The sequence below is a fragment of the Pollicipes pollicipes genome, unplaced genomic scaffold (assembly GCF_011947565.3).
Source record: "Pollicipes pollicipes isolate AB1234 unplaced genomic scaffold, Ppol_2.1 Scaffold_3447;HRSCAF=4054_pilon_pilon_pilon, whole genome shotgun sequence".
In the NCBI taxonomy this organism is placed as follows: Eukaryota; Metazoa; Arthropoda; class Thecostraca; order Pollicipedomorpha; family Pollicipedidae; genus Pollicipes; species Pollicipes pollicipes.
In genome coordinates, this window is record NW_023596297.1 from 1,819,052 (window position 1) to 1,840,446 (window position 21,395).

At 57.4% G+C, this 21,395-nt stretch overlaps 1 protein-coding gene across 1 annotated transcript; it reads left to right on the plus strand.

The window, feature by feature from the left end:
- The first annotated feature begins 444 nt into the window (after positions 1-444).
- LOC119091463 (PRKC apoptosis WT1 regulator protein) lies at positions 445-21,008 on the plus strand. The gene is made up of 7 exons (XM_037214264.1): positions 445-2,254; positions 3,116-3,242; positions 3,679-3,781; positions 4,395-4,552; positions 16,420-16,579; positions 20,847-20,882; positions 20,952-21,008. Exons 1-7 carry the CDS (start codon positions 2,110-2,112, stop codon positions 21,006-21,008), a joined length of 786 nt encoding a protein of 261 aa, XP_037070159.1. The 5' UTR covers positions 445-2,109.
- Positions 21,009-21,395: the final 387 nt, after the last annotated feature.

Consider the following 21,395-nt stretch of genomic DNA (forward strand, 5'->3'; position numbering starts at 1 on the left):
TGGAATAGCTGTATCAGAGTCCACTTGTCGCTGCTTCGCCAGCTTTGTAAATTCCTGCTGAAAGATTTTTATTTCTGTTTGGTACAGGCGCCATATGGCTGCTACCATCTTGCTAACGTTCACTGATAGCCAATCAGCTTAGAAATTTTAGGCTACCAATCACCACGCTGCGTCTTTCTTGCGGTTGAACAGCAACCATTGGGGTGCTTAAACAGGCTGCTCGAATCGAGCGAACGGAATAAGTGGACCAACCAAACCGAGGGAAGAGGTAAATGTTGAGGCGTTGACTTGGTTAGGATTGAGGTGGAGGGTATTCCTGATTATTGTTATTCCTGTGCTAATTCTATGTTGAGTCTGGCGCTGTGGTGGCGTGTGGTTTGTACGATTTTACCGCACTCAAACTAGCATCAAGCTGTTTATAAGTAGGGCGCATGCCTCTGTCAAATAGGGATACCAATTTGTCTTTGTCGCCCTTCTTTGCATTTACGAGTTTCTTGGCATGAATTTGTGGTAATTTTAATTTTTGTAGGTTATCAGCATTTAGCTAGTCATGTTATATGTGTTTGGCACCCAATTAACAACAGTAACCACAAGTTGCACCATGTTTTCATACCTCGCACACAAGCTACGTAAAACAGGCTAAGAGGAAGATAAGTGCAAAGAGTAGGGCATTCAGAACTGGTTTTCCAGAGCATGTCATTGGTCAGGCTGTTGCCATGACATTAAGCTTGTAATCTATTCACATTCTGATTCCTCATTTGGACTACTCCGCAACTTTTCTTTGTATTGATGTTAAATTCATAGCTATGCAAAAGGACTTGTCTGATTGTGGAAACCTAGTACCAGTAACAGCTCTGAGTAACACTTAAGCAATCCTGTTTTCATTATTGTCAGTGTTCACAGTGATATTAATATTATCCACTTTAGGACTAAGCCATGGACTGTTTGATGTCATGGGACATTCCTTTATCTTTGGTCTAAGGTTGTATGGTATAAAATTATTGAGTGTTGCAAATTTTGTTGATAAACCTTCTTTGAAAAACTCACCTGTCATAATTGAAGCTCACAATGACCAAGTACTAAGTGGTAAAAATAAATGCCTTAGAAGTGGGGTTGTGCTCAGGAGCAAAATTGATGCTGAAAATATCATATGATGAATGAAGTAAGATTTTTTCTGGTGCCTATAAGTAAGGCAAATATGAATGAAGGGGATATCCCTGCCCTGCACTGGTGGCAGCATGAATGATTATTCTTAGTATTGATACCATGTTTTTACACATGCAGGAATATGTAGGAGCCTGTTGCTGTTTGATACCTCAGAGTGTATTTCTGTGTGATATTGGACCTATACCTATACCTGTACCTATACCATATTGCAGGTGTACTGTAAAATTTGGCATTAGGTTTCTTACTCCTGCTAAAAATCATGCCTGCCTTGTGTAGGTACTGGTACATGAAAGGCTCATGGAGTCAACTTCATAAACTCTTTATTGACATCATTATTTGCGTGGGCAGTTTGCCAGATGTTGTGAATGATTTTATGAAACAGCTGCTTTTCCTACACTATATGCATGCTTGGTTGATGTGTGCCCATGGTTTGGTGTAACTTGCATGGAGAGGGGGTTACCCACTGCCTATATTGCACTGCCCATCACTGTGCTGACTGATGCTCTTGGCTTAATGCATTTTACACTGTGATAACTTTTATCCTGTGATGTGATGATGAAGATGAGCAATGGATCTTATCAGTGAATGTGAATATTACACCATCATGACTATGTGATGGCTTTAAACATATGCTGTGAGTGTGCCCTATTTGAGCAGGTGAATCTCATTCCCACAGGTGTGCCATCTGCCATCACTTTCCCATCATTGTGCAGTTATCATCGCCGTGGGGGTCGACGCCAGCCCTCGACACCCACAGATCTGTCATCCGGGCTCATCTGAGCCACCAAAATCCACTGAGCTCCTGCCCAGCCTCAGCTGGACCACCTCTGTGGTTTCCGGGCCTGAGCTAGCGCAGGCCCTCCGGAGCCGGAGGCGCCGCTGACCCGTGACCTCCGCGCCGCCTGGGGCGGTGACCGGGCGCGGCGCGGCGCGGCGCCCCTGATGTCGTCGGCCGCCATGGCGTCCAGCTCGGTCAGCCAGGAGGACGTGGAGAACGACTTCGAGAAGTCGTCGCGCCGCTCGCGGATCCGGATGGCGCGCGGCCGGGACGTGCGCGGCCAGCAGACGGCCGCCGCCAGCAGACTGGGTGAGAGGGCGCCCAGAGCGCCTGCGCTCCCCCCCCCCCCCCCCTCTCCCCCCGGGAGGAGAGCACCGGGATGGGGAGGCTCACGCCTGACATTTTGGCATGCTAAGACCAGATGTGCGTGCGTGCTTGCGTGCGTGTGTGTGTGTGCGTACAGCATGCTGTTAGTATAGCCTGCTTGCTGAGGTCTCTAGGAAAAGACGACGAGATATGCACGTGCCTTTGCATTGAATCAGACTTGTTGTTAAGCAGTGAATATACATAATTTTGTACCACGAGCTCTACCAACCTACATTGATGAATCTACGTGGCGAGTCTCACGTGTGATGATGCATGCTTAGATGTTGCCTCAACGCTGGCTGTGAAGCTCTCCATACCCATGCACCGCTGCATACTAGGCACATTCTTCAAGCCGGCGGGTAAACAGGTGACCAGGACAGTGCTATTGATTGCTCACTCAGGTGCGAACTAGTCGCTGGCACCAATTTTTACCTCACGTGAGCCCAAATTGTGGGCCTTATCCATTATTCCTGGTGGTACCAGTAGATTGACTTACTAGTTCGGAAATGAAGAACGAAAGAAACGGGATCTGTGGTGATGTAGCTCGGGCTTTTATCTCTTACGTGCGGATTTCCGTCATCCGGCGGAGTCAGCCTTAAAAGCCGAGATGGAGACGCGTCGTCCCTGGAGACTCGTCACTGACAAGGTGCAGCACACAACGTGACCTTTGTGCCACCATGTCTGCCAGTGCTCCGAACCGACCTGAGAATCGTTCCGGATGGGGCGGCAACCATCGGCGCGCAGTCTGGCCGCCCCCCCCCCCCCCCGCGCTGCCGCCTGACGCCTGTCGTGTCCGGCCCGCAGCGGCTGAGACGGTGGCCGAGGCGGACGATGCGGTGGAGACGCGGCCGCCGGACGCCGCCGGCTACGCGGGTGACCATGACGCCAGCCCCAAGCCGGCCGGCCGCGCTAAGGACAAGCGCCCCACCAGGTGCGGTGGCGGCGGAGAGGTGCAGGGAGAGGGGTGGTAGGGGTCAGGGTTCTGTCTTGCCGATAGGGGTCTGGGCTCCGTGCCGCGGCTCCACGGGTCTAGCCTGCAGGTCTGCCCTGAAGCACCGTAGGCGAGGGTGTCGGCTGTCGTGGAGTCACACTGGGCAGATCGTTTCTTGATGCTTCGGGTCACATGCGACGCGATATGTTTAGTGACTGCCTCAAGCTTGAAGCCACCTTCGCTGCCGGCTAATGTGTATTCCTTGAGAACGGTGACACGACATCGCTGAGGACGAGTTTGTTTGGAGCAGATAGCTAGTAAAGGCGTTGGCGGGACCGTGCAATGACTCAGGGTATGATGCGGTCCTGGCCAGTGACGCGACGCAGCCTCTCTCGCCGCCCAGCCCGGCGTCACGGACCGCGTCCTCCGCGCGCAGGCCCAGCCACATCAACAAGGGGAAGCAGCAGCGCGACCGCAGGAAGCTGCGCGAGAAGCGGCGCAGCACCGGCGTCGTCCACATGCCCTCCACCGAAGTCAGCGTGAGTCGGATGCGCTCGCGACGGCTGCTCGGGAGGGGCGGGTCCCAGCTGAACAGCCGTGGTGACTCTCCGGGAAGGCCGGGCCCCAACTGAACAGCCGTGGTGACTTCGAGCCCCAACTAACAGCCACAGTGACTCCCCGGGAGGGCCGGTCCCCAACTAAAAAGCCGTGGGGATTCTCCGGGAGGGCCGGGTCCCAACTGAACAACCGTGGTGACTCTCCGGGAGGGCCGGGTCCCAACTGAAAAGCCGTGAGGATTCTCCGGGAGGGCCGGGCCCCAACTGAACAACCGTGGTGACTTCGGGCCCCAACTGAACAGCCGTGGGGACTCTCCGGGAGGGCCTGGCCCCAACTGAACAGCCTTCGGCCATGCTGCTGTATGGAGCAGTCCGTCCCGTGTGGCGTGGATGACGCTCGTTTGTTGGCGGGCAATCGAGTGGTAAGAGTGCGCTGGTGGATCTGATGGCTGATTTATAAACTTCGAATCGAACACAGAGCCGGATTGTTGGGTGTATAGTCGTATCCATGGCATAAACAGAGAGCAGGTACGCGACCGTGCGCTCCTCGCAGCTCCCTCGTCGGTTGATGGCGAAAATCTGGCTTTCGCTGCAGTCGACAGGTGGCAGCACGAACGAGGACGATGAGGAGCTGTCCACGTGCCAGGGCCTATGTGCCGAGACGCGGCGCAACACGCAGCACAACGAGCTGGGCGCCTCTGCGTCGCTGGACCCTGTGGACCGCCACTTTCAGAACCCGCTAAGGAACAAAAGGTACGGAGCTGACCGGGGCTCAAAAGCATGCGAACCTAGTAGGCGATTTGTAAGCATGTTAAGCAGCGCTGTTTAGCACCTATCACAGCGTCTCTAGGTAAGATGGGATCGTGAGTCGTGTCCGCCTCTACCCGAACACTAAGCCTCCTACGTTAGCATGTATTCACGAATTCACGCGCGATCGTGGGTGAAGTGTGGACTGCTGACACGTATCTGTACACCAGCACTGGTAAGAACATGCAGGTCTGAGGCTATATGAAGGATGACATCGGAGCGCAAAAGACATTGTTGTTAAAGCTAATGGCACTTGCCTTTAGATGGACCGCGCAAGTCGTGTTCGTACAAATAACAAATGCGTGTGCCGACTGCCGCTATGCCCGGTAATTCCACGGTATCACCAAACACTGCAGTTTTACCAAATATAGCGATGAATAGTATAAGGACGAAAATGTCAAGTTATTCAATTTCATGCACTTCCTTTGCCTCAGCCCAGAGGCCCGAGTCCGCATGATATACGGAGTCCAAAGGCATGTACGTGACTCGAAAACGCCACCCCTCCGCACGGAGTGGTCCGGGGACATGTCCTGCCTGAGCACGGATGACCTACAGCGCATACTAGGCTGCACGTCCTGGCCAATATTTCATCCTCCCCGCCCTCCACCCACCCCCATGGCGCAGCTGCCGTCCGTGGGGCCTCGCGTTCCGCCGGCCCGCGCGCGGGGCATAGCAAGCAGCTGCTGTGGCCGGGCGAGCGCTCGCCAGACTGCCGTCGACTTAACGCGGCCGGGCCGCTCTCTTCCTCTCTCTCCCTCGCGCGCGTGGGTGGGTGCGCTGCTGCTGCTGGCCCGCCTCGGAACGACGCTGAGACTCCGCTCGGTGCCGGCGCGGCGCGGACACCCCGCAGCGGCGGTCGGGCGCCGCCGGGCCGGCGCTGTTCCATGCGCGACGGAGTGGAAGCGGGACGTGATACGCCGAGGGACGCGTCTGGATCGTTGTTGACGCGAGCTGTCTCTGCGGTCGCCCGCTTCAACGTCCGGTCGGTGGGCCACGACACAACATCCGCCCAGCCGCGTCGAAATGACGCGCGGAGGAGCTGCCTGGGAGTCGTTCCCGGTCCGCGCGAGATGACGAGACGCTTACTGGGACGGCGCGGGCCGGCGTTATTGCCCGGCTGGCCGCGGGAGGACGGCCGACCGCGCCGGATGCATAAGCGAGGGCCGGCCGGCGGCGGCCCATTCTGGCTGATTGGCCGCGCGCCGCGCGCCACCTGGCCGCCGCCGGGGGGCCGGCTGTCCGGTGGCACCGGCCCCATCGCCGCCTGGGGACCGCCGAGGCGGCGGCGGCTGCTGCTGCTGCCCGGCCGGCCCGAATACAGAGGCGGCTGGCCAGGAACAGGTGCGGAGCCGACAAACGTCGCCGCGGGACGCGGAGAGGCGGCGCGCAGGTGTTCACCGCCACGGCCTTCTCGTCCCGACTTCCACCGCTTCCGAGGATGCTCTTGTATTTATTATGGCGTCTGAGACGTACGTTTAGCACTATTGCACGAGAGATACTTAAACATGGAATAATGCATAAGAGGGGCCCAGGCTGTACTGCGTCGCGTTTAACGATTAAAGCCATTACCACACTGGTCCGCCGCGATCTGCTGAAGCCATGAAGGTCACGACCTACCCGTTGCACTGGGGTGCCCCGAAACTCAGTCGACAGAAGTCGCACACCCACACCCACACAAATGTGGATCACAACGTCTTCCTGTCAGCTGCGATACCCCGTGGAAGGTCGCTTAACTGCACGTTAGTGGCTGCGCTTTATGGCATTTGATCGCTGCCAACACCGACTGCGTGAAATGCCCCCGTTTGAAACGTGCTGGCACCCATGCCTGGGGCTCTGGTGACGCACGCCGGCGCGCGCGGCCCGGGACCGTTGGGACCGAGGACGCTCTCTGGGCCGCGCTGGGCAGCAGCGCTAACCAGGTCCAATATCGAAGCCCATTATAGGTACAAACACACAACACACACAATGATGCCAACAGCACCAAGGGCGCAACAATGCAGCGCGGCACAATTGTCGACAGCGGCGCTCGCAGTGCTGCGATCAAGACACAATCGCTGGGACGCATTTGTTCTGCCGTTCCTGCGTCATAGCGGTCGCGTATGAATGGATCGGTCATATGTGCGCACATATTGCCGTTAGATTGCCATTTCTGTCCGAATAGCCTTGCTTCAGCTCAGTTATTGTGTGCTTGAAGCACGGCATGAGTTCGCCAAAAGCTGGCGGCGCGCTGTGCGCCAGGTAGCCTGCACAACGCTCACGCGCCATAGGCTTGCGTTGGGCCGGTACGAGAGGCCCAGGGTCCGCCCAGTCCCGCCGAAGGCCCGCTCAGTGTTGTCCAGGGTCCGCCCAGCTGTCCAGGATTCGCTCAACCATGTCCGAGTCCCCTCCGGGCCCCTCAGCCACACTCCAGGTTCCCTCAACCATACTCTAGGCCCGTCAACGACGCTCCGGGCCCCTCAACCACGCTTCGGGCCCCTCAACTACGCTCTGGGCCCCTCAACCGCGCTCTGGGTCCGCTCAGCCCTTTCCAGGGCACGCTCAGCCCTGTCCAGGGCCCGCTCAGCCCTGTCTCAAGTTCGTCCAGCCCGTCCCGTTCTCTGGACTGCATTCGCTCCCGTCCAGTCCGTCAACACATTCGGTGCTGTGTACGCGGACGCTGATGCTGTTCCCCAGAGCCTGGGAGCAGTCTCGAGCCTTCATCACCGCTTGTGATCCGTTTATCGGGCAGCCGCGCGCGTCGCGTGATCCGTTCATCGCGGCCAACCGTGATCCGTTCATCGGTGTCGCCGGAGTAACGCAATTAGTGGCAGAGGTCTGGTGGCGGGGCCCCGTCCTCGGCGCCGATCTCAGCAAAAACGGGGCCTCCCCGGGGGCGCGAGCAGGGCCGGTCGAGCATGCGAGGCTGGGGGCCCGGCGGTTCGTGAGCTGAGCAAACAGCCAGCTTAGGGCAAGGGGCGATTGGGGCGCCATTTTCGTTCCTAGTCGTTTGTGGCAGTGGACACCCGTGGTACGTGTTCCTGAGTTGCAGCGTTAGCTTTGCCATTCAGCGCATTTCGAGACCATTAACTCACTCCGCACTTTGTACACTTGAACACTCCACCTGTATCGAAAGTACTGCGTAGCGGCGGCAAGAGTTTAAACTCGACACGTCTGGTTGGGAATGCTCTGCTAACTCGGCCGGCAGCCCGACGGCGACGCGCGAAGCTGATACATAAGTCATGCGGCGGCGGCAGCAGAGCGACGAACGCGGCGTGCGCCACGCGGCGGTGTCATCCACGGCTCTCCGTCGTGGAGGTGTCTCTTCGGACGGAACTCGAGGTTGCCGATGGGGTGGTAGCCGGCACTTGAGTTTCGCAATATGTGCCGATAAGACGGTCAGAAACGGTGATGTATGGCGTGAGGCAGTCACAAACAAAGCTCCATTGAGTGAGGCCAACAGTTGGTTCAAGTGACTCGCAAAAGGTACAGCCATTTTCTGGTAAGACCACCTTTTGCAGGGTTTCACAAAAAACAAGCTGTTGGTCGATTCGGGAAAGAAAAACAACGCAGCGACCGTAAAACGACTGTAAAGAACTAGAAGTACCGCGGCACGGCTTCCCTCTGCCAGAAGATGCGGACGACCGCAGGAATTGTGAAATGATATGAGACAAACAAATCAGCTTGAGACCCAGGCCAAGCTGGCCAAGGCCATGCTCAGCCGAGCATCGGACCGCGCCACAATAGGCGACATGGCCTGTACCAGCAGTCGATTGGCCTGACATGTGGGTCGGATTCTGACGCCTGTGTGCTTGCGGTGAGACAGTGACAGGACAAGAACTTGAATGGGTTTGAGCCAGTGGCATACCTATGACATCTGGACACTTGCATAGGGTGATGTTTTCCATATAAGGGTACCATTGGGTCTCTGTCATATTTAACCAACAAGTGCTCGCGCTGCGAACTCATCTCCACGTGATCGACCCCAGACGGCGCCTATCAGCACGCACCACACAAAGCCGTCGGCCGTTTCCCAGGTGACGTCACCCTGCGTGTCGTCCCAGCTGGTGTAACTGTCCGTGACGCTCCAAATGTCCGGCCCGCGGAGGGCACCGCATAGCCGGCTTCTCGCGAGGCGGCGGCCACGGGTCAGCTCGCGGCGGCCGCCCGCCCCAGCGGCCCGGTCCCGGGCGTCCAGGGCGGGCTCGGACCGGACGGAAGCGGTCACGGGGGCCGCGCCGCCGCCGACTGGCCGGCGCCGGCCCTGTGACGTCACCCGCGCCTGGTCAGAACTGTGACGTCACCCGCGCGCAGGCGTGTGACTCCCAGCGTGACCCGTGTGATGTGACGCCGGCCGTGTCTACAGACGGCGAGACATAGCAGCTTGGTTTACTCTGCGTTACAATTTGAACTTGACGTCGTGAACGGTGGCGACATGAAGCCGATGGTGTTTCACTGGAAACGGTATTCCAGACTGGATTGAAGAGTAGATCAATGCTAAATTAATGCTTGGATCCGTTGACAAAAAACGCGTTTTATTTTTTGTTTTGGGAAAGAAAAATATGTTTTTGTAAGGCGCCGTCAGCGTTGTGTCATCACGGCTGTGGTTTCCTTGGAGTGGACAGAAAATTCCGAGTATCAAAAGCTGAAACTGCGCCCTCAAATCCCGAACTCTCGAAACGTTGCCATATTTGTGCCCCGTGTGACGGTAGATTGGTGCTAGCGAGGGAGGCAGCCAATCCTGATGCACCACAGCGCCTTTCGAGTCCCCTTCCCTGAAACCGGCCGGGTGGCCGACCTTCGAGTCAATAGGAGCATCCTGAGATGGGGCGGGCAACGGCATGTGCAAACGCGCTTGCTCACTGGCGGACACAAACAGTCTGGCAGATAAAGGCGGAGAGGAGAGGTAGCACTCTGCAGCTTGCAACTGGGTTACACCTGGGACGCCCACATTGGCCGTCTCCATGGCAGTCTCCACGCCAACGTGTGGTAGGTGTGGGACAGGTGACATCGAGGAGCATGTATTCGCCACCCATCAGGACCTTGCCATCGTGGTGTTATCTGCCCCCCCCCCCCCCCCATCACCTCTCCCACGTCTCGTATGCGATAACCCGCCGGGAAGCACTGCAAGTAGCATATCGCTCCTTGGAAACGATGTATTTTGGTACGTGCACAGCCCGAAGCCGCGGTGGTGATACAGCAATATGGGGCGTTGTGACATGACGTCACGCACGGGCCCGGCTTGGCCCAGCCGCCCTGACCAGCGACAATCGGGGCGGCTGAAACAATAGGCACGGCGTGGGTGCATTACGACGGTGGACTGCAGGTGCGGTGGTATTTTGGCTATCTTTCCATGCAGGTTATGGGAATATGTGAGCGTTAATCAGCGGGACCGTCAGGCTTTGTGCTGTTGCAGTAGGTGTGAACGAGGCACGGATGGATCGCGGTTTGGGAGGCAATGCTTCGCTGCGCTGAGCAAAAATGATCTTACTGGGAGAGAAAATGGAAAATATGTGAGTGCACCACATCTATGTGGTCAGATAGCGATTTTGTTGTTTATGTGAACAAAGGCTGCGCCATTTTGTTTGCGTTGCACTGACAGACAATTTTTACTGAAAGTTAGAAATCATGATGAAGTTATGTTCATGCGCCCTTTTTATCTAAACTATATGAGTCGGTTAGCGTTGAGATCAGCATCGGGAGCAAGCAGGGCCTGCACAAACAATGACCCGACCACGCAAGTTTTGCCAAATACGCAGTAATTTTGCTCAGCCTAATAGCTCTGCATGATCTTTGACGTGCTGTCAGGCTACAGCACGGATACCTGCGGCAAAGGTTATCCCGGCTGTCCAGGGAAAAGCTGGGGGCCTGCTTACGCGGAAGCCGCACCAATGTGGTGCTCCGGCATTCCGATCCCCAAAGGCCAGCAATGCCACTCACACTGAACAGCGACGGGCGGTTTAAACCTGCCTGCCACTGCCGCGCAATCTTGTAATGTTAATCAAGGAAAACCATCCGCTTTGTGCACCTCCTGCGGTCCGGATTGTGCTCAGATGGTGGACTGAAGATGGGTTGCAACGTCCGGCGTCAGTGACAGCGCCAGCCACCGGACGCAGCAGCAGTTGAGATAGCGGCACTGAGATGGAGCAGGCAGGGCGAATCGTCACCGTTGGGATCGGGTGATCGCGTGTGTTGAGCGGCTGTGCTGATGGGACCAAAAGATCATATGTGTAGCGTTCTCTTTATTATTTCTACGCTATTTGTTGGAGCCAGGCGTCTTTTATCAATGTATCCTTGGCGTGCCTATTTCACAAACATTGTTTGACAATTTGCTGGGTATGGGTCTCGTCTGGCCCGGCCAGGCACCTTGACTGGAATAATTCGTTGACTTGGTAACAGAATCCGTTGGCTCGGGAGTCACAGCTGTCCAGTCTTGGTGGTGGTCGCCAAAGTAACGGAGGAGGCAAATATTTCGAGTCGATATGGATGCCACTGAACGAACTCCCAGTGTGACTATTGGCCTGATTCCTCTCAGTCTTCGTCACGATGTGTGGCATCTAGGACTTTTTCAGACAGACGGCATTAGCCGATCAATGACGCTCTTAAGGATCATACGAGTTCGAGATTGCGCGGTGATTTTGTAGGCAGCACATGTTGTAGGGTCACGATCTGGATCAGGCATTGATCTGCGTTGTGCATGTTTCGTCATAGCCCCCGCTATGAGGGAAAATTATCCCTCCATTTGATGCTCCTTTAAAACCCAAATATTGGGGCCATCATCATTTGTTTTCCCCTTGCTGATCGAGTGGGAAGGTAGATCTAACTATAACATCGCAGGACAAGCTGACTGAGTTGTGTGGATGCAAATGCTCGAAAACGTACAGCACAACTTTGGCGGTTGTGGGTTCTCATTGATGCATTAATCCGTGTCCCATGTTTGTGAAAATATGACCTTTCAGAAAAGGTGATGGTGACTGGGACACCAGAGGTGATTTTTTAAATAATAGTTTACGTAAGACTTGCTCAGCCTGCGCCTTCGCTCGTAAAAAGTCAGCCCCAGTCTTTAAAGTCTTACAGAAAGCCAAAATGTTATATCATGATCAAAAGGGAGGCGCCGTGCGCGCGGTAGGACGCAGAGTGGATGAACATTGTCCGTTGCGAAACTTGGTCTTTCCCCACCTGGCTGGTCAGGGACAGATGGCAAAACCATAGCCGACTTTACACGCGTCCGGATGATCGGTTCAATACATTTCGTTCTGGTGGGGGTCAATTTGACCCCCTGAGATCTCGAAAACCAAGATGGCTAGAGATATGAAATTCACGGAGTGGGTTAACCTGAATATGAACTCACTTGTGTAAAACTTTTAGGTTCCTGGGCCATGACCTGGTCAAATAAGGTCAGACAAGGTCAAACTCCAGATTTGTGTCTCAAGTGACCCAAGCCTCCTCATGCAACTGTCGGGAAGCTAAATACGTGTTCTGACCGCAAAATCAACGGTGTCCAATTAAGGCCCATGACCTGAGGTTACCTGTATAATTTCAGTGACCAAATACCTACGAGACCGTTTCCATTTTGTTGTTCGTGTAGCGTCAGGGACTACGCTAGGTGGTATGCTCCTAAATATAAGATATAACTTGGGTTATGTTAGGTTATTGACCTCATCTGACCTTTTAAAAGTCCATAGAACATGTCTACTGCTGTCTCTGTCATTGATGTTCTCGAAATTTGCATCAGAAACTATCCCAAAACCAAGCTCTCGAGTAAAAAAGCAAGTTAGTGTTGGCCTCGATCTGACCTTCATACGTGATACTATATTAATGGAATTGAGAGTTATAAATTCAATTGGTTTATTGCCTAAGAAACTGTCTCAGATGTGCATGGTGCCATCTAACACTCGTGTTGCATCACATTGAGCGATGCCCTAGAAATGCCCTTCGCCGCCAGCCATGGCCTGACTTTGACCCGCCATGGGTTGGCGACCTTACAAGGAACATCTGAGCTTTTTACATGAAACGATCTGCTATGCGATCCTCTACCGCTATGCAAAGTTTGGCGCGGCCACGCCCTGCCATTCGTAAGTCATTCTGGAAAACCTTCGCGAGGGTCAGTTTGACCTCCACCCGAGCGCATGTTTATCACTGCTCACTTAGTCATGTTTTGTTCATTGCTGAGCGTCTACGAAGGCGAGTCAATTTCCAAGGTGAGCGAGTGCTTTCTCGGCGCACCATTTGAGGCGGTGTACATCGCCTGGCGCCATTACGCGAGCAGGCGGAGACGGCTGGCACCAGCTTCGCTGTTCTCCGTATCGGTGGTGTTTCTGAGCTCCCTCGCCGCCTCCTTGGCTGAGTGTGTGCGTGTGTGGCCAGTTTGCGTCACGTCCGGCGGACGACGTTGACGACATTGCGCGTGCACGCTGTCCACGCAGCTGAATAGGCGGCACGGAGTCGTCGTCTGACGCTGGACCGCCTCGGCGTTTGCTTCAGCTGGCGGCGCGTGTTTTCAGGCTTTCACGTTTGAGATGCCTCAATTGCGAATGAATGGAAGTGCGTACTTCGCACGCTGTAACCAGAAAGCGGATGAGTTCTATCTGTCCGTCTCTCGTTCTTCCGAGATTGCATTGCGCTTCTTACATCAGAGACACTTGATGTTCGCCGAGCCAGTCCGCTTGGGACGCTGCCAGAAGCACGGCCTGTGACGACAGCACGGGCGCGTTGCGTGCGTCCGCGTGCGCGAGCTTTCCCGCACGGATCCGCTGACGGTCCGGTCAATACCCGGCACGTGTCACGCCCGTAAAGCGCGGCAGCGCCCTCCTACCTGGCGTACGGGGCTGTTGTCGCTGTCCACGGCGGCTGGGTGTCAGTGCTGAGTACTGTATGGACTCGGCTCCGAACGGCCCGACGTGCTCCGCCGTCCGTGTTTGCTCGGCTCCGGACAGGGGTCACAGCGACCCGTGACCCCGCTCTGCCGCTCTGTGCTCGTGCGGCCGCGGGTCGCGGAACAAAGCCGCGCGACCGGACTATTTCACGCAGCGCGCCGCCGCCGCGCTAATTAACGCAAACACTAATCCGCCGGCGTCAGGGTCGTCTGCCCCGAGGCGGTGGTGTCGGTCGCCAGTGCAGCCCCGTCTTCCAGGCGACCGCAGCACCACACCGCGCGGCGCCCCGCCACGCCGCCGACGTGGATGCTGGACTGGACAGTCTCGTGGGCCCTGGGCAGCTACTTGACTGCGACGCAGCTCGTTCCGGATCCTCGCGTGTTGCAAGGCAAAAGTACGTTTGTGAAATGTGTTGTACCGTTGGTGACAACAATTGGTGAACTTCACGTGGTGAGCTGCTGCGTGAAAGTACACGAGCGCGCGAGGCACGTCACGTTTGGAAAACGGTATGATGTTAGAATGGTACGGATGGCACGAATGTACAGACTTGAACATGATACGGATAAACAGAACACTGAATATGGCGCGGATGCTCAGAGCGCTGGACATGATCCATGCGTAGAATACCCGCCGCGCACACAGACAACCGTATGCTTTTGACGTATGCTTCGATAACTCGTAATTATTGTAACCTCGCAAAGACGCGGTGTAGATGCTTGACTTCACGTTTTGGATTTGTAAGACATTAGGTGCTTATTTACCGCGCACGGCAGCGTCGTATTGTAAGGATTTCGACAGTTTCATTCCGTAATACAGTCTGATGGCGTGGTTATTGGGAGTCTGATTGACTTGCGACCTCCCGTTTGTGTCACTTGCTGGTGCTGGCTTGCCGCGATCACTCAGTTGTGTTCGCGCGATGCCCCCCCCCCCCCCCCCCCGAACGCCTCCTGTGGATTTCCCAGCGGTATCAGGTGCTGGAGGGCGCGCCTTCCTGCACCAGCATTATGCCTGATGGGGGTGGGTGCGCTCGTCGGGTGCATCGTGCCACGCTTCAGATGCGTGCCGCCTGTCGCAAGCCGTGGCTTCGACGGGCCGGCCCGGTCTGTCGTCCACGGGGCCGCCTCTCCCTTCCGGAGCCTGACACCGGCCAGCCGGCGGTCGAGGCCAGAGCGCGGCGACGCCGTGGATCTTCGTCGCACGCTGCGCTTCTCGATAATGGGACCGGAGCGGCAGCCGGAGCTGGAGCTGGGGTCGGACGGCTGAAGCCGGCGCTGACCGGGGGTTCCCTTGTGACCTCTGCCGCCGGGGGTAGAGGTCACGGCCGTGACAGCCTGAGCGGGGCTCCGTTCGGCGCCGGCTTCTTCCGTCGTGTCGACGTTCGGTTCGTTAATGACCATCTGACGTATGAGGGGGCGATGGAAGCACGTCTTCGAGCACGTACTCCAGGCGTGTTTTCTTCCAGGAATACCATCTGACTGGATAAAACACAGATAAGCGCCGTTTCAATACGGCGCAGATGGGTTCTTGTCGCGTCTCTCGTCCTGACGACCCCGCCGCGCGAGGGATCGTTCTTCGTAAAACCCCGCTTCACCGCCGCCGGTCGGGTTTGTCCTGTCACCAGGGGCCAGTTTCATAAGCCGAAATTGCGCCTTACATCATTTTTACGTCGCGACCTGTGTGCACATGGGCTGGAAACAGGTCACAGTTGCATGGGGGTTTTGCGTCATCGGAAAATTGCCAGATCGGTGAAACTACGTAGCTTCCGGGCTGCATTATTAGACATCAGATATTCGATTAGACATAAGGTCGATATTACGTGGACAGCGCCGTTTTAAGACGGCGCACGGCGTGGTTCTTTATGAAACGGGAGCCTGGATTATCATCTGGAGCAATAGCTGTCGCGGTGTACGCGTGTCGTGCCGGCCGAGTCGGCCTGACGCACCGGGGTGAGGTTGGCGCCCGGCTGCTGGGCTCAGCGCCCACCGGCACCGTTCGCGGCACGAAACAGCTCGCTCCACAGGCCTCATGTTGTGCAGTTTGGTGTGCGGCTCGTAGCAGGGCGCCGGCGTTGCACACCGCGGAAGTTGTGTTGCTGTTTGGCGGAAGCTGCTGGAGCTGGAGTGCGTTGCTGGTGTAGGAGCAGGAGGGCTCTCTCCACACATTTGGAAAGTACTGGTATTACGAGGTGGTAGCTTCGGTGTGCACGAATTCGACGACCGAATAGCATCTCCAGCAATGCATCGCATACACCGTAACGCTAATGTGTTACACTCAAGCCACATTACAGATCTTCCTGGAAGCGAGGTCGTGTCTGAGTTTGCCCCGCGATTGAGTACGCGTGTATCACAATGGTAGCTTACCGCACTGACGTGATTCGGCCCCGATTGATACGGATGGACGTTGCTCGCTGTGGGAGGGTAGGTCCGTGGTCAGCCCGGAAGGCAGACCATGCGTTATCATCAGCCAATCGTAGCCTCCCGGCCGTCGTCGAGCGCCCCGGCGTTTGACCGGCCACATTTGCCAGGGTCCAGCGGTCCAGCCAGCCTTGGCCTGGCTTCTGTTCCCCCACTCTGGTGGCGTGTCCAGCGCGTCTCGGACCCCTTGCCGGGACGCCGTGTTAATGTTCTGTGACGGCCCCCGACTTTCCTGTGACCTGGTATCTGTTCATCGTTGGCCTTGCCTCGGACTTACCTCCGACCTTATGTCGTTCCTAGTATGCCAGTTGTTGTGTCGTTTCGTAGTTCCTAGTTAGTAGTTCCAGTCTGTCTTATTGTACGCCACAACTTGGCCCAGCGCGTTCTGCGGCCTGACCAAGTGAACCTCACGATCAGATCCATTGCCCACCAGTCTGACTCGGTGACAGTCTGACCCGTGCCTCCCCCCAGTCTGACCCGGCGCGCTCCCGCAGTCTGACCCCGCGCATCTTGCAGTGTGACCCACATGTCCGGCGCGTTCCCGCAGTTTGTCGGACCTGGACGCCGACGATGAGGACAACCAGGACTGCGACTCTCAGGGGACTTCGGACACGCCGCTGGCGGCGGCCGCCGCTGCTGCCTCCGCCGCCGCTGCCGCCGCCCACGCTCCACGCACGCTGGAGCGGCACGCTGACCGGCTGCTGAAGGTGCGCGCGCGAGGGCACGTCACGCCATGCACGTCACGTCCCGGGCGCTCGCGCGCGTCCTGCATTCCGGCGGGCACGAACGGCGCTGTTTGTCGGTATGACAGGGTGTCCATCCGTCAGATTGTCTGGTGGTTTCAAGCAGGTGTCGGGGCCGTCCGTCAGTTACGTTACGCTTGGAGGGGATGGGGTGTGATGAGGCATAACCGAGGCGCAATAAGAGGGCAGTTTGGACAGCGTACAGTTACGCTCAAGCGAGATTCCGAGTCATGTCATATCTAAGTTATGCAAAATAGGTCCTCAACAGCATAAACTTCACGTCATAACAAGCAACATACTGTTTTGTTTTGTTTTTTGGCGTGTCTGGCCCAATTAGAGGCCAAACGTACGTTGCCTTATTGAGACGTTACATTGAACACAGCGTTACCAGGGAAGAGGTTTTTGTCCAGCATAATCAGAACGTAACCAAAAGAACGGTTGAAGCATAACCAACAGCTGCACAACGCAATTTGTGAACGGTCCCATACGCCAGCTCACCTGATGCTTTTTATTAGTCGTATGGCTGATTGGAGCACAATAATTAATTATCATCCTCCGTTCGTGGCGATGCTGCTGATAAGACGCGTGGTGGGACGCCAGAAGCGTGCGAGCCTGCAGCTTGTCTTCCATGGAACACCAGAGCCCCCCCCCCCCCCAAAAAAAAGAAGAAAGACCACTAGCAGGACATCTCTAACTGGCCACGCCACTGAGGAGCATCCACACTGGGAAGAGAGGTGTTCCGCTGCCCACCCCCGCCCTCACCCCTTAACCCCGGCAGGCCAATGGCAGACTCTTGCCAGCTAATGATCCGCCCGGACACGTGGTGAAGGGGCGTGGGACGGGCAGTACATTTTTCCCAATCGCCTTCGACCGTTCTCCTTGTCACAGGCAGGGAGAACGGTCCCCTTACGCCCAACTTTACGGCCCGTTACTCACTTTATGGGCGTTCACTTTGCGCGCCGCCTCTCGCTTGCGTCTTGCCTTGACCGTCGGCCGTCGACAGAACCCACAAAACTGCACGTGCAGGATTCAGAATTCATAGCTGGCCTGCCGCGGCCTTGTGTCCTAGATGCTGCTCAGCCTTCTCTGGTCGCTCTTCCGTTCCCTGGGCCATGACAGCGCGGGGAACGAGCATCCCGCCTCTTCGCCCGCCTCCGCCGTCCGTTCCCGCCGGCGGTGGGCGGCCGGTGACGTCGCGTGCTCATCAGCAGCCGTCACGGCCAGCGCCGGCGGCCGGCCCGCCGGCTGGAGCATAGGCTCCACCTGCTGATGAGGGACGCGCTGCGGCCGCCGCCGGCGCCGCCGCACGACGGCGTAATGCGGGCCCGACGCACGCCGGGCGGCGGGCGTAGTCCGACCGACAGATCTGATGCTGCCGATGGCTGGACATCCGGGGCATGCACGGCTAGGGTTGATCGGGTGTTCGCGGGTGCAAGCAGGCCGCGGCCGTGGCTTCGAGATGTGGAGCGGGCCGGCGGAGGCTGGGAGCGGACTTCGACGCCGCGTTGAAACGTCCGATCGAAAGGCGCGAAACAGAATCCGTAGCGCTTTGTGGGGAAAGTCACACTGGGTGCAGTTTCGCTTCCGTTCGTATCGGGGAGCTCACTGGCGATTGGTTGTGATGCAAGGACGCGGCTGAGGAGGCGAAGACGCGCCTGTCTGAAGACGGCGTCTCTCCGACGCCCGAGACGTCATGTGGCTTGCGCCGCTGTCTTTACCTGCACTTCCGCAAGCGTTCCAGCCAGGTGACACACTTCAGCGGACGGGGTGGAGCAATCGACAGCCATCTCTTCCGCCCCCGCCAGAAGCCGGCTGGCGTCTGCACGCGCGTAACACAAGCCAGAAGTTACACTTGCTGCTGGGTGGCTAATGCAGCTTCGCAAACTTAGCGCCGCAAATTGCGTTAGCATCTGGCGTCGAGGATGTTGACACTAGCCCGGGGCGCCGCTCGGTGCCTCCTCATCGTGGAGACCCCAAGCCGCCACCGGTGCCGGGCCGGCTCGTAAATGACGCTGATGAACACACCCGCGAATGGATTCAGCTCGCGTTTGGCACGGCTTACAAAACGCGCGACGTCGCCGGTCGACATGGAGAAGTGAAAGATGGCCGTGTCCGTGAGGTCTTCGATGTCGCCGCTACGCAGGCGGCGCGGGCTTTGGAAAGGATCCTCCGTTGATTCTGGCAGCGCTGGATGTGTTTCGTGCTTGCAGCGTCATTGTCTAGCCGAGATTCGTCGGGCGGCGCGGCTCCACCGGGGGCGTACGTGACGTCAGCCCGCCGGTGCATTCTCTCTCGTGACGCGGAGTCGCACATCGATCTCCCGGACGAGAGCGGACGCGACAGCGGCGGTGGCGTCACCGGCGCGTCTGGCCGAGCCGGCGCGGCGCGACTGCGGCACTTCCTGTGGCACCGCGGACACGCGCCGGTCCGCTGAGCGTGGAGCGCTCGGTGTGTCGGTAGAGCGCTCGGTGTGTTGGCGCGCCCGCTTGTTGTCGTTTCTCTCAGGTTTCGCGACATTCGCAGAATGAGAAGCGGAAGCGTTCCTCTCGGTGCCCGGCGTCCTGGTTGCGTGAGGCTGCGTCCCAAGTATTCGGCGTTGGCTGCGCACTGCTCCGAACCTTTTGCATGACTTCTGTGTCAACGTCGTGGCCCGCCGTGCGGTGTCGACCCCACCCCAGCCTCCGCTGGCCCGTCCGACCGGCAAGACCTGCCTCCGGGGTTCCCCGACCGGTAGCGAACTCCGGCCTCCTGGGCTCAATCTTCATGCCACTGTTATTGGCTGGTGACCGCTTCGGGGCGTGGATAGTGTTCCCTGTAGAGTTTTAAAGCTACATATGTGGGTTTCATCATCTCAGCGCGATGAGCGTCCACGAACACTCGAGCCACCGCGTGACGGTCTGGAAGACCGCCTCCGCCTGGCCTTCACCGGGCGAGGTCATCCGGTGACACGGCCACGGGTCCGGTGCCGGCCCGGTCCGCTCCTGCCGACTTGTTGACCTGTCGACTGCTGATGAGCTCTCCGGCGAGGCTCGGCCGCCGCCGGCGTCCGCCGACGGGCGCAATACGCCGGCAGGGCCGGTCGGCGGAGCGCTGGCGTCGCCCTGTTTGCCCACTCTGCTCGTAGGCTGGCCGGTGGAGCGCCCGGGCGGGAGTGGCGCTGGAGAAGGAGAGGGGCGGGGCGGGGGCAGGTGGCTCATGGCCCTCCAATGGAGTGGTCGGTGGTCGCAGCTGCAGGCGACGCCGGCGCTGCTACGGTGCCTTGCGAGAAGAAGAGCGCAATGAATGGGGTCGTTACTCAGCTGCGACGGTGTGGAAGCGCCAGGTGGTGAACAGGCTTTGCTGCGTCTCTTTGCTTTGCGTATGAAAGGTTATGAAAAATGCCAGTTTTATAGCAAATGTGGTGTTTTGTATGATTGATAGGCGTAGGAATAATGATAATAAGTAGAAGCGGTGGCAACAAAGTAATTTTTCGTGACCTAAATTAATGACATTTATGAGAGTGAAGGATAAGAGTGGTAGCAAGACCAAGGGCAAAAAAGTGGTAATACTGATGTGAGTAATTCGCGATAACAATAAGATAATGGCGTGTGTTGTCGTATTGAATGTTTTCAGCATGCTGATTTTAGACTATTTTCCATCCGATATGGAGGTCTCGGAATGAAACAGAGATAAACATTGGATCATTCGCAGGCGACTTTTGTCTTTTCTGACATGACGTCGCCTGTTGGTGACGCGCGTCACCCTGGCGACGTGTCTCCTGCCGGCGACCCGTCTGACAGCTAACGCGTTCCGCCGCTGCTTTTTGTTTCCGCTCACGACACGGCCGCCTGCCCATGCCTCCGCCGGTTTAGTTGTCATTGTCAGTGAGTCGCGTCCCCCTGGGCGTTGCCGCGACCAGTCGGCGACCTTTGTTTTCCCCTGAAGAACGCCTCGCACCTTCCGGAGACGTGTCTCCACCGGTGGTGTTGCTATTCTCAGTGACCAATGCTTCCCTGGACGGTGCTGCTGCCTGCCAGTAGCCCGTGCTTCCCCGCGCAATACCGCCACTTTTCGGCGACTGGCGTCTTTCCGGATGGTGCTGCCGCCTGTCGGTGACCGGCGCCTCGACCGCAATACTGCCATCTGCCGGTAACCCGCGCCTCCCCTGACGGTGCTGCCACCTGCCGGTAGCCGCGTCTCTCCTGAGACGATGCTGCCACCTGTTGGTGACCCGTGTCTGTGCCGGCGGCAGCTGGAGGAGGAGAACGGCCGTCTGAGGCGGGCGCTGGCCGAGCGCGACCAGCGGATAGCCGCGCTGGAGGCGGCGGCCGGCCGCGGCCGCGACGAACGGCTCCAGCTTCGCCTCGAGAACGACGCGCTCATCAAGGCCATGGAGGCGCTGACGGCGAAGTAGACTAGCGTCCGACGGGGCGGCGGTGCCGGCGCTGCGGCCGCGCGAGCGCCGAGCCTGCCACGTGACTGGATGTGACGCCACGACGCGGCGCCAAACAACGCTTGGAGAAGTCACACCGATTGCGGCGGGAGGGTGACGGTCAGGGGAACCAGTGACGTCACAGGGAGATGTGCGGGCGGCAGACATACGCCGCGAAGGATTGAACGTGCTGGGATGTGGGGAGTCATGGAGGGTGTTAGCTTGCGCAAAGGGGATGGACCATCGGTGTAGAATTGGGCAAGGGCGGGGCTGCGAATAAGATCAGCTGGTAGCCTCCAAAGCTTTATGGGTCACGTCAGTTTAATCCCTAGGTGCATGCAGACTTCATCGTGTCCCTTAAAAACATCC

Coding starts and splice junctions, on each gene's coding strand:
- LOC119091463 (XM_037214264.1), top strand. CDS start 2,110: ATGTCGTCGGCCGCCATGGCGTCCAGCTCGGTCAGCCAGGAGGACGTG. Junction 2,255..3,115: donor GGCCGCCGCCAGCAGACTGG/GTGAGAGGGCGC, acceptor TCCGGCCCGCAG/CGGCTGAGACGGTGGCCGAG. Junction 3,782..4,394: donor TGCCCTCCACCGAAGTCAGC/GTGAGTCGGATG, acceptor CTTTCGCTGCAG/TCGACAGGTGGCAGCACGAA.